Here is a 14920-nt window from a genome sequence, read left to right on the forward strand (position 1 = left end):
CTATGCTCTCATGAGCAGATAAAAATCGGAAACAATTTGAAATATTTAAAAGCTCAAGCTCGAACTATAGTCGAAGGAGATGAACCAGTCCAATTTTTTTTGGAATAATTGATTTTGTATTATTGCGCTGAATTGACCGTGTTGCCGTGACAATAGTGGTGATAGTGTGGAAAGTTGATCGAAAGCCATTAGAACACGGAACGGAGAGAGCGAGATCGATCGGATTAATTCAGAAGCAGCTTTTGCTAAAAGAATAAATAGAGCCACAATGGCTGCAGCAGAACCTAGTCAATATCCGCACCCGTTCAGCGGTTTTTTTTGGACGTCGGATTATATTCAAGGTGAGAGCGATCGAGACTAGCCAACTGGCAAGGGGCTTTCCGAAGGTAGAACGAAATTGACGATTTACTTTTTTAGGTTTGCGAGTCCTACAAGATAAACTTGCCGCAGGAATAGAAGAGAATAATATAATTGTGCAAATGATGGAAACGGTTGCAGCCGCTGAGGCAACGTACGGAGAAGAGATTCAGAAGCGTCAGAGAGCTCAGGCAAGGAGTAATAGTGGCACGATTGGGTTCGAACGAGAAGGAATCGATAGTCTACGAGCTATGTACGCAAAATTTACGCGGACTTTAAGCGAGAAAGCTCAGTCACATTTGCGATTCGCTGCGAGTATTCGAGAGGCAGCGATTGAGCCATTTAACAAGTTTAGCAAGAAATACGAAGAAGTCGTCGTGCGGAGTACTGAGGCTGCAATCAGGGAAGCAGTAGACTTAAATAAGCTGTTTCAGAGGACAGTAACGGCGAACCGAAAATATTGTCATGAACAAGATGCGTTACTGAGATTAAAGCAGCAGGAAGCAGTCGGATCAAAGGAGAGTAATACCGATTCGAACTCGGACTCTGCATCTACAGATGGCACGTTCACATCTGGCTCGGCAGCTGCATGGCCCCAAGCAGCTCGTCAGGCATTTTTGAATTTCAGTCGGTCTACAACTTTGAGTGACGACAATTTCGATGACGACGATGTAATCTATGATATTGGAATTCGAGAAATGACGAAAGCACAAATGCGAAGTTTCTTGAATGAAATGATTGACGCTGTTCCATTAAGTGAACGCCAGCGGCCTGTCTATTTGGGCGGTAATCTTTCTGATTGCGCGCCAGGAAGCGTGTTCTGCATGTGGCTGTCGAAACGACTAACAATCACTGTCGAGGCAGCTGAACTGGTCGGGCAACATTTGATTGAAGCTGGATTCTTGCGAGATGCGACACCACTAGCGACCGATGGATTCGTGAATAGCTCGAATAAATACTACCAAGTACGGCGAAAAGCGTTTGAAGTCGGAGGTCGTGTCTTGGACGACAGCATGTTGTCGCCACTTGTGCGACAGGAACGGCAAACCGAAACAGCACGCGCTCTTTATCACGAATCAGTGAGGATGCATGACCAGGCTCGGTGTAAAGTTGAAGAGCAACTTGTAATGCACTTCTGGGCCATGGGCAAATGGGAGCAAGAGCGTGTGAAAGAATTGAAGGAGGCTCTTAACACGTTTGCCATGGTCTCTATGAATATCGTGCCTCAAATGAAGGAGCTCGTCGAAAGTCTCTCAAGTTTGCAGGAAAATCTGTCGATTGAGGATTGTATGCGACAAATGCGAGACAGATATGCGGTAGGCCAATTTCATCCGCGAGTGATTAGATTTGAAAATGCCTTTACCAGTAATGAGGGACTGCAAACTTTTGGAGTATCATTACAGGAACGATATCTATTTGAAGGCAAAGTCCCAAGTATTGTGCGCTGCTCTGTGATGTATCTAGAAGCAGCAGCAGAGCAATGCTCATCGTATAGTGATGCACAGCAGATGTGGTTGCGGCCAGTATGGCTTGGAACTGTTCATGGATTGCGAAAGAGATTAAACACGGGTAAAGTGATCTCCAAGGAGGAGTTTGCGCAGGCGTGTGAAGGATATAGTACATTTGCAGTTGCAAATATGCTGAAGTTGTATTTCTACGAGCTACCTGAGTCAGTAGTGCACCCCGATGGATATGACAGGCTCAAGGCATATTACAGCAACAAGACTCATTTAGAGATTCGGCGGAATGCCGACGGATTGACAGGGGAGGATCAAGAAGTCGGCCTGGAACGAAAAGAAGACGACGTACAGATCGATCGATTAGTGGATTTGATCGGAGATATGGAAGAGAGTCATCGACAAACGCTAAAATGGGTGGTGCTGATGTTTTGCCGGTTGATAGCGGTAACGAGCTCAGTGGATAAGTCAGACGAGCCCACCTTTGCTCAGCGACTTGCAGCAGAACTAGGACGATGTTTTTTGCGACCTCTGGAGGAAACGAGTATGACTGCAAGGGATACTGTTGGATATCGACTTGTGCTTGACTTGTTTAAGTACGGTAATTCTGTGTTTGATCGATTACAGCAAAGTGGGCCGAAACGTCGAAACAGTGGGCGCATGAGAGGGAACCAGCGGAACTCTCCAGACGGTGCACCCACACCGACGATAATTTCAGAGCTAGTTAGCGGGGATACAAATGAGAATTTGGGGAATCGAAGTGCCGACGCGAGGACACCCGATCGCGCACGAAGAGGTGGATTGGCAGTTCTCAGTCCTGGCACAGGATTGCGATCCGTTTCCCCTTCCCCGAGAGGCGCTGGTCATACCAATGGTTCGAGTGCAGAAGGTTCGTTCCCGAAACCATTGCTTTTACCACAACTTCTTGGAGTGAATTCGCCGGGGTCTGCCAGTACTACTACGTCGAGTCCGCCGCCAGCGGGATCTGGCACCGACGATATCGACGACGAGTCTTTAGCTCTAGGGTCTACGTTAGGCCGAACCTCACATCGCCGAAGTCTGACAGCTGGTCAGGCGCGAACGTTGATTGGAAGCTATCGAGAGTCTACGATGACGGTGGATCAGAAGGAAGTTCCAGCTGACGCTGAGCAAACTCAGCCGCTCGAATCAGTAGGTGCGACACAGGACGAACCTATATCATGACTGACTTAGTCTCAAATTGTTTATGTTATGTGTTTTCCATTTTTTTAGATTGATGTATTCTAATGTTGATTTACGAAACCAATATAAACTATCTGTGCGAATGTGAGATGCGGCAAGACATGTCCGAGTCAATATTGATCCGACATTATCTATACGATGTTTATCTAAAATTAAACGTCCTATGCAACCCAAAACAAACAGCCGTTGCTGTCCTCTCTGTATCTTAAAGTCCGCACTTTATTTTAATTGAACCTTGTCTTTTCCCGGTTCTGCACTGCGCTTTAAAGTAAAAGAACACTTAGTCATACTATAGTTCACATCACTTTTAATTTCCAGTTTTCAGTCGAAGCAGCTCAAGTTCGAGACCACGGTAAACACTCGGAGGTATGACAAACAAAACACTATTTTCCCCTAAACCTCATGCCCCTGCCCCGCCTCGGCCTGATCGTCATTGTCATCGTTACAACTTAACCCCCGATCTGATCAACAGCAATGTCATTAAAACAGACTAGAGCCGATCGGCCTCAAAACGTCTTTTATTCCAATTAATAGCAATAGTAGCAATGATATCCGATTAAAACACCTCTATCCCAAATCAATAATATATACAAAAGAAGAAAAAATATTAATCTGACCCCTTCAGACAATCCAGATCCATCATCAAATGAACGTGTGGTAATTTAAACAAGCAAAAACACACTAGCAAGCAAAATATAAATCATATCAATATATGAAATGAACAAACTCCTTCGTCCCAATTATAGTGGAGAAAAGCAAAACAGCCTTGTAAAACAAAATAAACAAACTAAAACAATTCTATGTTATATGCGTGCAGAAACGAATAAAACGAATGTAAACATGGAGTCGTATACACGCAAATGCTAATGTAATAAGTGGAGTGGCGCAGCACCACTTTCAATATGCAGAGTAATAAAATGAAAAGCACCAATATCAATAAGGTACCAGGTCTTTACTAGGCCGTATCAATAAACCGCACAATGGCATATGCTGATGCAGCAGCAATGGCTCCTGTAATGATCATCTGTAGACCACCCCAAACAACCTGGACCTTGCCCGTGCTTCCAGTGAAAATAGTCTTCGCAACACCGAAAACAAACAACGTAACAACCATAATCACAGATGAAAGGATCAGTCCAAGATTGACAGACTTGACGAAAAAGTACGGGAAAAGAGGGACAAAGCCGCCAAGAAAGTAGGCGATTCCAATAGTAGCAGCAGAAATAAACTCTCTGCCGATAGGAGGCTCCTCCATACCGCGGCCAAACTTCATGACGAAATTGAGCATTTCCTCCGGATTCTTCTCTAGATCACCAAGAATAGCTGCAAGTGTAGATTCAGCGAATCCATACTCAGCCAAACTCTCGACAACACATTCCTCAGATACACTTCGCGCGTTCTGAAGTGTAAGTCGCTCCTTTTCAAGTTGCGATTTGTAGCAATCGCTCTCAGATTTAGCACCAAGGTAGCCGCCAAGACCCATAGAAATAGCACCAGAAACCAATTCAGCGATACCACCAGTAACCACAATCTTACTATTTCCAAGTGAAGACAAACCAGCAGTGAGAGCAAAAGGAACAGTGAGACCATCAGAAAGACCAATGACGGCGTCAGAAATCATTCTAGGGGAGAACCATGAAGGCCGAGCAGTAGAAGAGGAGGAAGAACTTTCAGATTGAAGAGTAACAGAACCAGCAGAACTAGCAGAACCGACGGAAACCGATCGCTCACAATGAAGAAGAGGGCGAGATTCTTCCTCTAGAGTAGGAGCCGAGCGCATTCTAGCAGGAGAGGCAGGTGGAGAAGGAGATGGAGAAGACGCAGCCGCGAACCGACCAGCGTTCTCAAGCATAGACTCGTCATCAAGAGATGAATATGAGATGTTCTTGCTGACTCTCATCGAGGACGGTTTCGAGTCATTGCTCTTGGAGTTAAATATCGAGAATCCAACCATTGTTTGAATGAATATAGAGAATATGCAAAAGCGTTTGTAGAGGACAGAAAGCTGTGGGTATGTAGGATCTTAAATATGTAAGAGTACTAGCAATCGTATGAAATGATCTCTGAACAGAGAAAGTCGACAGTAACTAGGAGTTTTATAAGAGCTAGCTGAAAATGAATAGATCTAAGACAGAATTGCTGTGCCTGAGATATGAATTGATAGACAGACTGAATTGAAAATGAAATCAGTTCAAGGGCGATGATGGTCTCGACCTCAGGAAGGGCCGTCGGGACGACCTTTAAGCAAGCGAACGGCCGTCGGGGGCATCTAAGCCTTGTTTTGAGAGTCTTCCTAATGCGGAAAACAACAAATAGACGCCGCTGCGCCAAAGAAAGTCAGCTCCAATTAGATCTCCTCTGATTGGCCAGACGAGCCACGTACTATCGCCATTGGCTGACGGCTAATTAGAATTGATTTGCAAGTGTGACAAGGTCTGGACCGGCCGATAAACACGCCGCATTTGCAGGCGGACTAAGTACCATAAGAGGAAAGTCCGTCTGCGATCCTCCCAGTCTCGCTGGATCTGTCCAATAAGAGCAAAGCGAATTCTGATGACAAGGTATCTCACTCCGCCCACTGCCCACGTAGCTTGTCTGTAAAGGAGGGGCATCTCAACGCTTCTGTTCAATTCCATCAGGAACCGCAGGTTGCTGTGCAGACTCTGGAGGGGTATAAGTGATCTCCGCAACAGATGCAGATCTCTGGTCGAGAACTGGTTTCTCCACAATCGACCACATAATTCATGATGGCAAACACATCAGCAATGACATCTAGAATTAGAGTGCTATTGTTTGATCTTTCAGGAACATGGACGTATAATTCATCCACATGATACGTAACTAGTAGTCTACCAGTAGTCTACTAGGACGGACAAATAGATAGATAGGTCCCAATGAAGCGTACTCCGCTATTGTCTGTGAGGTTTTGCGCCCATTTGAGCGCTATTGAGTTACGGCGCTTTAGAACTGAGGTTCGTCCGAGGGCGGGGTCAGCTTGCCGCTTCTGAGAAACCCTGGATGGCCTTTGCCCGTCATCCTAACAAAGAACCAAGCTTTAAGATTTTTTTGCCCATGAAAAGTTACAATGTTCAGTGTCCTGGACCATGTGAGAAAGTAACTTGATTCGTCAACCTCAACTCGTTCATCCATGACCTTCTATTCTATCTTGTAAAACCAGTGTTCCATCATCAAATATAATGACGACTCTGTTGTTGATGGTGATGAAACCGAAGTATAACGGCAACATTTCATTCTCACCATGCATTTCATCGTCGTGATCAAGTTTGCCCAGCCTCTCTATTTTCAAAGGCAAGCCACCTCGTCTGCGGTCGTATCAACTAACGCGTAGGAAACTCGCGTTTGGTGACCTTGTGCTAGCACTGACGTTGGGTGCTGGCCCAATATGGGGGTTTGTTCGGTGTAGACTTGAATTAAACACTGTAATCAATATAGAGTAGTAGCATATTGATGTATTGTACTCATTTAATCCTCTTTACCTCAAGCTCTTGCTGATCCTCTTGCTGCCACGAAGCGTAGCAGAGTCTCGCGTGCACGCGATTGATAAGTCATCACATCGATCGACAGCTCTTAAGCTTTTCAAAATTTTTCTCTTTCTTAAACAGGGACCAAGTGTGTCAATACTACCATCCAATGTCAGTTATTTCCAGCGCACTCTGGCATACCAGAGTCTCGCATCAAAATCTGAGATCTCAAATGTAGCTTACTCATTCCGATTCAGCGCAATTTTTCATATCCCGGATGACCGCAGCACCAACGCCTTACTTGTACAGGTACTTCTAATGAGTATACTTTGTTCGATTCGGTATCCTGAAATGGGAAAAGGCTGTTTTTCGAATCGGAATTGAAAAATTAGGACTATAAGACTGAGTGCATATTTAATCTAGAAACTTTTACTGGTGCATTATACTTTGTCTGTTATTCCATTGTTGAATTTCCCTGAATAGGAAGAATCCCCTGAAGAACGCAACTAGAACGTTCAGCTTCCCTCAATACTTGTCGAACTTAAGTATTTTGTACCAGAAGCACTTACGATTATCCAGCAACGAAACGGACCAGGAGTCGAGAACAGTCAAATCAATACAACAGAACAACGATGTCACGACCTCAACTGGTCCGAATCCAGACGTCGGATCTACCAAGTCTAAATGGAATATCGGAAGAGTATTCGACAACTCTTCAGTCAGCTTTGTTGAAGGCCGATCTTCTTTCGAAACAGATTGCGGAGAGTTTAAATCGCCTTGGAGGCGCATCTACAGCCATCGAGACAGCCATTAAACCGATTTCCGGCTCGACACAGATATACTCAAATATTTCCAAAAGTAAGATTTTTTTAGTATTACTGAGTTTATTAGTGCTAATTCAGATAGATGTGGAATCCACAATCTCAGAGCTTGAAGAAGTGCGCTCGCATCAAGCTGTGTTTGAAGCGGAGGAACCTAGAATCAGACGAGGAAATATGGACGTTTTTGAGTCTTTGGAAAGTATTAATCGTCTGAACGAGGCAATCACACTTTTAGAAGGGTCTTCATTGAAATCGTCACAGCAAGTGATTCTTAAAATGAAGCAATTGAAAGTTACGGCGGTATCAAATATCCGCGAGCGATATGGTAAGACGTTGACCTCGATATCCCCGCTAGCTAGCCCAGGAGGTGATGAGAGCAGGTTTGACCCGTCTATATCTGCGGAGGATGTATCGAGTTTATCTGCAATGATTGATTTCTTCATTGTAACCGAATCAACACTGGCTGTGCCGATCTATGTTGATATTCGAAAGAAATATATTATAAGCCATTTGAGCGTACTTTCTGACGTTGTCATGAAGAATGATATAGCACGAGGAGCAGATGGCTATTATCAGAAAGGCACAACTCCGTTTAAGATATTTGCGGGCACTCTGGCGAAGTCTTTAGTTGTATGTATTATTTATTGGTTCGGGTTGAGTTAGAGGATCCATAGACTAACTGTGCGCCCTAGCGAGAACAAAAAAATGTCCATTCTTTGTTCAAATCTCCGAGTGACTCGTCCGCGGCTATAGTCTCGCTTTACACAGAAGCTGAACATCTTTTTTCCACAACTGTCAATTATCTGTCGCAATGTGTTCGGAAAAGTCTGATTCAGGATGCGTTTCTTGCTTTCGATGTGTTAGAGATCACTCATTCTGCGTCGGGAGATCTATTATTGGAGATTGATAATCCTCCAATCAATTTAGAATCAAGTGCTAAGGAAATGCACAGATCTGCAGAAGAATCACTGAAAGAAATTCTTCGATATATCGAAGGGTCGGTCAAGAAGGAGCAACAATTACCAGCTGATTTCAAAGTACTAGATATCAGCAAGAGATTGGCCGCATGGCTAAGTCATTTGGGAGATTATGATATGATATTGGCGTCAATCATGATTAGTATGGGCCCACCAGATTCATGGCAATTGAGATTGTCGTATAATAGCACAACAGTGGAGGGAACTGCATCCAGCAACTCAAAAACCAGCACGCCGCGATCATCATATATCGGACCTGAAATGCTTGCTCTGTTTATTGCCGAATGTGTAGATGACCTGTTATCAAACATCGAGCTCAAGGCGCGAGTTCAATATAAAAAAGAGACTCGGGTCGGCTTACAAATCATTGCGAACCTGGTTTATCTCGAACGACGGATCCGCGCGTCGCCTGAGCTACTAGGAATTGTTAGCGCTGGCGGGGGATTCGATAGAATCGATGTTAAACGGAAACGTGCACTGAATATGTTTTTAGTTGGATGGAAGCAATGCGCATCTTTCTTGATGGACGTAACAGTTGTGCGGACAAATTCGACGAGTTCTGCTTCTTTGCGAGGTGGTATGAGCGGTCGGGAGCGAGAAGCAGTTAAAGAGAAGTTTCGAAACTTCAACCAATCTTTCGACGAACTGGTTCAAAAATTCCGTGAGTATGGGTTTTTGGATCCAGACCTAAGGTCCTATCTAGCGAAAGAAGTGAGCTTTTTATCGCCTCTGTACGGCCGATTCTACGAGAAATATAAGAGCGGAGAGTTCAGCAAGCACACAGAAAAATATATCAAGTACACGAAAACTCAACTGGATGATGTTCTTGTAACATTAGGACGGTAGAGAGAGGCATATAGAAATTCAGAAAGTATTACGAGGAGTTTGGTTCTGGAGAGGGGGTTAAATAGATCAGCACTCATTTTTTTTGGTATTGTTAATTCTATCAATTCATGACATACAAATAATCCAAAAAAAAATTAGGACTAGTCAGACATAATTTAGACCAGAGAAGCAGTTATTATATTTAATTAAGCAGAGTTGGCAGCAAGGAAGAACCATTTGTCGATGGAAGAGTCGATGGGGGCTGGTGCGTTGTGCTCGGCCGGAGGGATGTCGAGAGTGGACGCTTCCGCGTACTCATCCGTGTCCTTGAGGGTAGTATTAACAAGCGAAATGCCCTCAACATTAGTCTTGTGGGCCATGAGACGTTTCCAGGCCTCGACGGTCTCGTTAATGACCTCGTTGGCGTATTTTTTGTTACGGCAAGCGCCGGAGAATGCAAAGAGGTTTTCGGGCTTGCCATCAGGCATCTTGTAGATACGGAACCACTCGTTAGTAGCACGCAGAAGACCTGGAAGATGTTTCTCGACATCCTCAATGTCGTTGAGCTTAGGAGCAAGAGGATCACGGACATCAATGGCGATGATTTTCCAGTCGGTCTCGCCTTCGTCAAGAAGGGCCATGACTCCGAGAACCTTCACCTGCTTGACTTCGCCAGGGGTAGCAACTTGCCAGCCGATCTCACAGACATCAAGAGGATCATTGTCGCCTGCTTCTTGGGTATCAGGATGTTTCACCTCTGGGTCTTCCCAAGTCTGGGGAAGGGCACCGTAATTGTGAATGTATCCGTGGTGAGGAAAGCAATTGCGGACATAACGCAACTTGCCCTTCTTGGTGTCCTGCTTGATCGGATTGAGCTTCTCTTCCTTAGAAATCTCGAGCTTTGCGTTTGTCCAACGAGGAATCTCGACAATCATGTTGAGGATGGTCTTCTGCTCGTTCGCATAAAGAGGAATATCATGGAAAGGCGAGACCGGGACGCCGTCCTTTTCGATGAAGACACGGTAGTCAAGCGTGTTGGGTGTACCAACTGTGCGGGTGGTATATCCAGTCGACATGTTTCTTGTTGCGCGGGATAAAGCTGTTTTTTTCAAAGATTGAGTGTGCGAAGCGATCTGTGCAAGACGTGCTAGTGCAGAATTGCGCATAAATCAAAAGAATGTTTCGTGATTAAAATGTGCACAAGTTGCGAATAATTGTGACCTCGCTATTTAGGTGCGTGCCAAAGGAGACTTTTTTTCCCGTCACGACAACCATGACGAACGTTGGGGCTTTTGCCAGGGTAGGGCGTAATACCTGTCATCTATTATATAATATTATCACGTGGCAATTGACACGTGGAAAGGTGTACATCGTTGACTACTCTACTGGATCCTCGTGAAAATCAGTGACTTCGCCGCGAAACAAATTTGTGACCTGGATTTAGACTATCAACTTCAGTAGAATACGGAGAGAAGGATAGCTATTTGAGAAACATGAGAAGAAAAAATTTTATAAGAGGGTAGACTGATCCGGAAAGATGGTGTTTTCTGATTTGACTTTTGGTTTCTGATATCCAGTCTCTAATATCCAATATCTGATAATCCTAATTCTTTGCAATTTGATGCGAAAGGTGCTATGCTCAGTTTTGCCTTTTCTAACAACCCAAATCTTCTAACACAATTTTTCCCGTCCAAGAAGAATAAAAAACGAAATGAAACGCCAGCTCAGAGAAATCAATGCCGAAGCCCAGCGAAGTTCAGATATCGTAAGGACTGTCTTTACTGCTTTGATCCGAGTCTGTGTCAGGATTTTACGACGACTATTGAACTTGCCTGCTTTAGAGAGTGTTCTGGACCACCTGCGTCTCTATGTCCTCAATTTGTTGAAAGCAGGTTACCTCGGACTACTACTAAGATTTTATCATCGACTTCAGTAGATCAGAACTGTATTCCTTTTGCGGATCGGTCAAACAGTAGGACCACCATTGATATGGACAATTATTGTGCATCTTCATCTTCATCGTTGTCTTCGTCGACTGCTTCATCTTGGCTGGATAAATTTGCGGAATTAGTTCTGGCAGATCTGGAATCAGAGCCCAAGAAGGATGGCATACTTGATTTCGATTCCAGACAGGAAGTGAATACTTTCGAGCACCACAACAGTGAGAATGAGCCGAATAATGTTCACTTTTCCTTTGAATTTCATGATCTATTAAATACCCTACCATCTACCAAATACGAACAAAGTAGTTGCGGTATTCAAGACCAGATTCAAAGCCGAAATCATGGTGTCCAAAATATTCAAAATTTATGCAACGGGAAAACAACAGAGCGTGTATATGCGTGGACTCCGTTACGAACTATCACTTCCACTGACCAATTAGAGCTATGTACGCAATTTGCATACGGCTCAGGTTCTCTTATATCCTATCCTTCAAAGTAGTGTTTCCATATCGGCATCCTGTGATAATTATAACTTATTATATTCAAATGACATTTAGATTCAATATCCTAAACAATATACTGCCATTCCATGCATAAACTTTCATATAGTATCAAACCTTTTTTATTCTCCTCTGCCTCCCTCCATCTCCAAAATTTACAAAATTGAATTCTCCACCCGTTCGAAAACCCCGCGTCTTATCTACTATCGTATAAATGCATTTGCTTCTTCCTACTCTCAAACATCCTCCTGGTCCATCTGCAACAGCAAATGGACACTCTGGCTCCGTTCTTCATACAATTTGGTCAATTCCTCTACAATCTTGCCCTTCTTTCTTGTTGTTGCTGTCGACGAAGCCGACATTTCCCCATCGCCATCAAACTTGCGTACGGCAGGTTTGAGTGGTAGCGGAGGTGGTCGCATATTTGTATTTTCTTTCCCGCTCGCCTTATTGTTAGTAAGAGACGCTGATCTTGATCGCGATCTCGACCGTGATTGCGTCGCAGCGTTAATCGACGAGCTTTGTAATAAGGACGCAGGTGTATCTGGTGTCGATACGTAAGGCGAAATTCCCCGCAGTGCAGCAGCATGTTTACTATCCGCATCTGCAGAAATGGCTCGGAACCCTCCAACGACAGAAATAGCCGGTCTTGAAGAAGTGGAAACATTTCTCCGCGACGCGGCAGCGACAGCGCTTGATGACAAAACAGTTGATGGAGGAGGAAGAGGAATATACGGCGTATCGGCTTCAGTGGACGACGAAAAATCAGGCTTAACAGGAGCTGTCAATCTGCTGATGATCTTATTTGGAGAGCTATATTTCGTAGGAGACACTGATCGAGATCGTGAAATCTTCGGCGGAGATAATGGCGACTCCCGAAGCTCTACCGGTGCACCTAGTAACATATCTCCAGATTCACTTCGCTCTTCGCCTGCAGTCGACAATGCTGGAACGGATCTCACCGTTGTAGATGAAATCCGCTTTTTATTGGTCTTTTTAAAGCTGGAATACTTTTGTGTGCTTGCACTAGTATGAGTTATCGAAGCTAACGATAAATCCTCAGGTGACTGTTCTGGAGTTGGAGGAGCACCCTCTGGAAGTATTTCCAGCATATCTGGAGAAGGCGCTGATAGACTACTCGTAGTAGATGATGAGGTAGTCGAGGAACTACCATCAGTAGATAGTGTACTAGTCTCCAAAGGTTTCGAGGTATTACTAGAAGTAGAGGAGACACTGAACTTGCGCATTGGTAATGGTGGCGGAAGTTGATGCACAGATTTCAATGTCGACGTCGAACTCTTACGACTGAGAGACCTCGATCGCCCACTATCATTATCGCTGTCCTTATCTTCGGAGACTGCTGCTGCTGCCGCCGCTTCCTTTATCAGTGGTAAGTCACTCCAGTAATAGACAAGGCATTCGAACACTTTGATGTAATAATCCAAAATCCTAACAACCTCCATCGGATCTGAAATATACAATATCGGATCAGCCTCGGTAACAAGAGTAACTGTTGAGCTAGAAGCAATCGACTGGGTTGTCATTGTCCGGCTCGGTAGTCCAAGATCGTCTGCTCCAGGAACGGAAATCCTGAGTAGGCTGGGAGTGATTGCTCTCGATAGACTCAGAATACTCATTCGAGTAGTCCGCTCATGCAAAGCAATATCAGCAAGGAGCGGCATAAGCAGAGAAAATAGTGAGACTGTTTGTCTGTTTAGCATTTCTAGTACCATAACAGAATTTTCAAGCGACGGTGAAAACTCAGGAAAGGCATCGATAATTGTCAGGGGTAGTGGCGCAGAAGGAAGTTGACGAAGAAACAGTTTCAAAACCGAAGCGACAACATGTGGTGTGTAGTCGTGGAGCTCGACTAATTGGCAACGATCAAAAGCTTCTCGAAGAATGTCAACATCTTCAAGTCGAGGGGAAACTCGGAAAACGCCTTCAGCATAAATCGCTTCAACAGAGAGATATGCAATACATTCACGCCAGAACAAAGGAATCATACTATCCGAAGGAAGATCGCGTCCAAACAAAGGATTGTAAGGACTTGCAAACTCAATTGCTGGTTCAAGCTTCCGATCATGGATATATACGGCAAGAGGAATATTCAAAAAGCGTATGTCAAGATAATCCGCGAGAGATGATAAATCCGCAACTAAAAAATCAGTACAATTATTACAAGATGCATAGAAAATTAGAGTAACTCACCATGGATCACTTTGTGACGGAATTTGGACGAAACAGCACTAGCAACCATTTTCATAATCGTGCGTACCCACCAGTTCTCGTGAACAATATAAAGACGTTTTAAGCGTTTACGAACGTCACGATCAAGAGTTGAGTATGTATGAATCATCCAAGCCCAGGTTGGTCGGGAGGTTGCCCCGCCGGCGAAAAACAGAATTGAATAGTCCACACGAGCAACGACTTCCAACAAATGAGGCAGTAAAAGATTGTAAGACACTTGACGCGGTGACGGAAGAGCAGTCGAATTGAGAATATAGAGAGGCGACTTGGAAACTGGATCCTGATAATTGGTTGGGTATAAAATGCGATCTACGAAATTGCGAAGTTCAATTTCGGAGTACGAAGTATTTGATAAATGAGAAGCGGAGGACGAGGACGAGGACGTCGACGAGGCGGAGTGCGATATGTTAGGCCTGGGCAACAAAGGTGGTGGCTGAGCCGAAGCTTGAGAGTCGCTCTGAGATGGCATTGTCGCGATGAATAAGGCAGCTGATAAGAAACGAAGGAGGGTGCGACGACGACGAAGTCTATGAGGACGGGTCGAAGAGTTTGAGGGTAGAGGATTATCAGCGAGACACTTTGCGAGGGAAGGAACAAGGAGCAGGAGTGCTAAAATGAATACCAAAGAAAATCTCTGACCGGAACCAGCGGCGCAACTCGTCCTAGATAGACTCGATGTATGAAGTGATTTGCCAAATACAAGAGCTGAGAGTAATGCAGACGAAGATGAGGGTGGCTTAACAAGAGAAGCAGGCGGGAGCGGAGTAATGAAAGGGGCGATGAGGAGCGAAGTCGCAGGGTGGAAGCGACGCAACAGCGGCGGCCACGCGGGGGGGAGAAGCGGGCGCAGCGTGGCCGGCGATGATGATTTCGAGGGAAGATATCGTTGAAAAGAAAAATTGGCGGCAGAAAAGGGTCGTGCTAGCTCGCGATCGCGTTGGTATGCGTAGTAGAAGACTGAGGGACGCCGGAGCAGAAGCAATACGCGCGATCGAGAGCAGAAAAAATCGATGAAACGCGCCGTGTTAGAGAAAAACAGAATTTATGCCAATATCTACTCTAATACATCAACCCAAAAAGAATCGGA

At 44.7% G+C, this 14920-nt stretch overlaps 6 protein-coding genes across 6 annotated transcripts; 3 read left to right on the top strand and 3 right to left on the bottom strand.

Moving 5' to 3' along the window:
- The first annotated feature begins 12 nt into the window (after positions 1-12).
- On the top strand, positions 13-3515 carry V1516DRAFT_673183 (uncharacterized protein). The gene is made up of 2 exons (XM_066921857.1): positions 13-341; positions 418-3515. Exons 1-2 carry the CDS (start codon positions 269-271, stop codon positions 3015-3017), a joined length of 2673 nt encoding a protein of 890 aa, XP_066778098.1. The 5' UTR covers positions 13-268; the 3' UTR covers positions 3018-3515.
- Positions 3516-3990: 475 nt separating this feature from the next.
- Positions 3991-4815, bottom strand: V1516DRAFT_622796 (VIT family-domain-containing protein; the record flags this gene model as incomplete). Its single annotated transcript, XM_066919596.1, has 1 exon — positions 3991-4815. The coding sequence occupies one exon, from the start codon at positions 4813-4815 to the stop codon at positions 3991-3993; it is 825 nt and encodes a 274-aa protein (XP_066778099.1).
- Positions 4816-7149: 2334 nt separating this feature from the next.
- Positions 7150-9161, top strand: V1516DRAFT_622771 (Cullin repeat-like-containing domain protein; the record flags this gene model as incomplete). Its single annotated transcript, XM_066919595.1, has 3 exons — positions 7150-7375; positions 7424-7968; positions 8031-9161. 3 exons carry the CDS (start codon positions 7150-7152, stop codon positions 9159-9161), a joined length of 1902 nt encoding a protein of 633 aa, XP_066778100.1.
- Positions 9162-9223: 62 nt separating this feature from the next.
- V1516DRAFT_673189 (inorganic pyrophosphatase) lies at positions 9224-10374 on the bottom strand. Its single transcript, XM_066921858.1, has one exon. The coding sequence runs from the start codon at positions 10304-10306 to the stop codon at positions 9347-9349; it is 960 nt and encodes a 319-aa protein (XP_066778101.1). The 5' UTR covers positions 10307-10374; the 3' UTR covers positions 9224-9346.
- Positions 10375-10775: 401 nt separating this feature from the next.
- On the top strand, positions 10776-11582 carry V1516DRAFT_663575 (uncharacterized protein; the record flags this gene model as incomplete). The annotated part of the gene is made up of 1 exon (XM_066920523.1): positions 10776-11582. One exon carries the CDS (start codon positions 10776-10778, stop codon positions 11580-11582), a length of 807 nt encoding a protein of 268 aa, XP_066778102.1.
- A 118-nt stretch (positions 11583-11700) lies between these two features.
- On the bottom strand, positions 11701-14589 carry V1516DRAFT_274674 (uncharacterized protein). Its single transcript, XM_066918828.1, has 2 exons — positions 13795-14589; positions 11701-13741 (listed from the first exon to the last, which is right to left on the bottom strand). The coding sequence occupies exons 1-2, from the start codon at positions 14300-14302 to the stop codon at positions 11820-11822; spliced, it is 2430 nt and encodes an 809-aa protein (XP_066778103.1). The 5' UTR covers positions 14303-14589; the 3' UTR covers positions 11701-11819.
- Between the last annotated feature and the right edge of the window lie 331 nt (positions 14590-14920).

The sequence above is a fragment of the Lipomyces oligophaga genome, assembly GCF_038497815.1.
Source record: "Lipomyces oligophaga strain CBS 7107 unplaced genomic scaffold V1516scaffold_3, whole genome shotgun sequence".
Taxonomy (NCBI): domain Eukaryota; kingdom Fungi; phylum Ascomycota; class Lipomycetes; order Lipomycetales; family Lipomycetaceae; genus Lipomyces; species [Lipomyces] oligophaga.

Coding starts and splice junctions, on each gene's coding strand:
- V1516DRAFT_673189 (XM_066921858.1), bottom strand. CDS start 10,306: ATGCGCAATTCTGCACTAGCACGTCTTGCACAGATCGCTTCGCACACT.
- V1516DRAFT_673183 (XM_066921857.1), top strand. CDS start 269: ATGGCTGCAGCAGAACCTAGTCAATATCCGCACCCGTTCAGCGGTTTT. Junction 342..417: donor GACGTCGGATTATATTCAAG/GTGAGAGCGATC, acceptor TTACTTTTTTAG/GTTTGCGAGTCCTACAAGAT.
- V1516DRAFT_274674 (XM_066918828.1), bottom strand. CDS start 14,302: ATGCCATCTCAGAGCGACTCTCAAGCTTCGGCTCAGCCACCACCTTTG. Junction 13,742..13,794: donor CCGTCACAAAGTGATCCATG/GTGAGTTACTCT, acceptor CTGATTTTTTAG/TTGCGGATTTATCATCTCTC.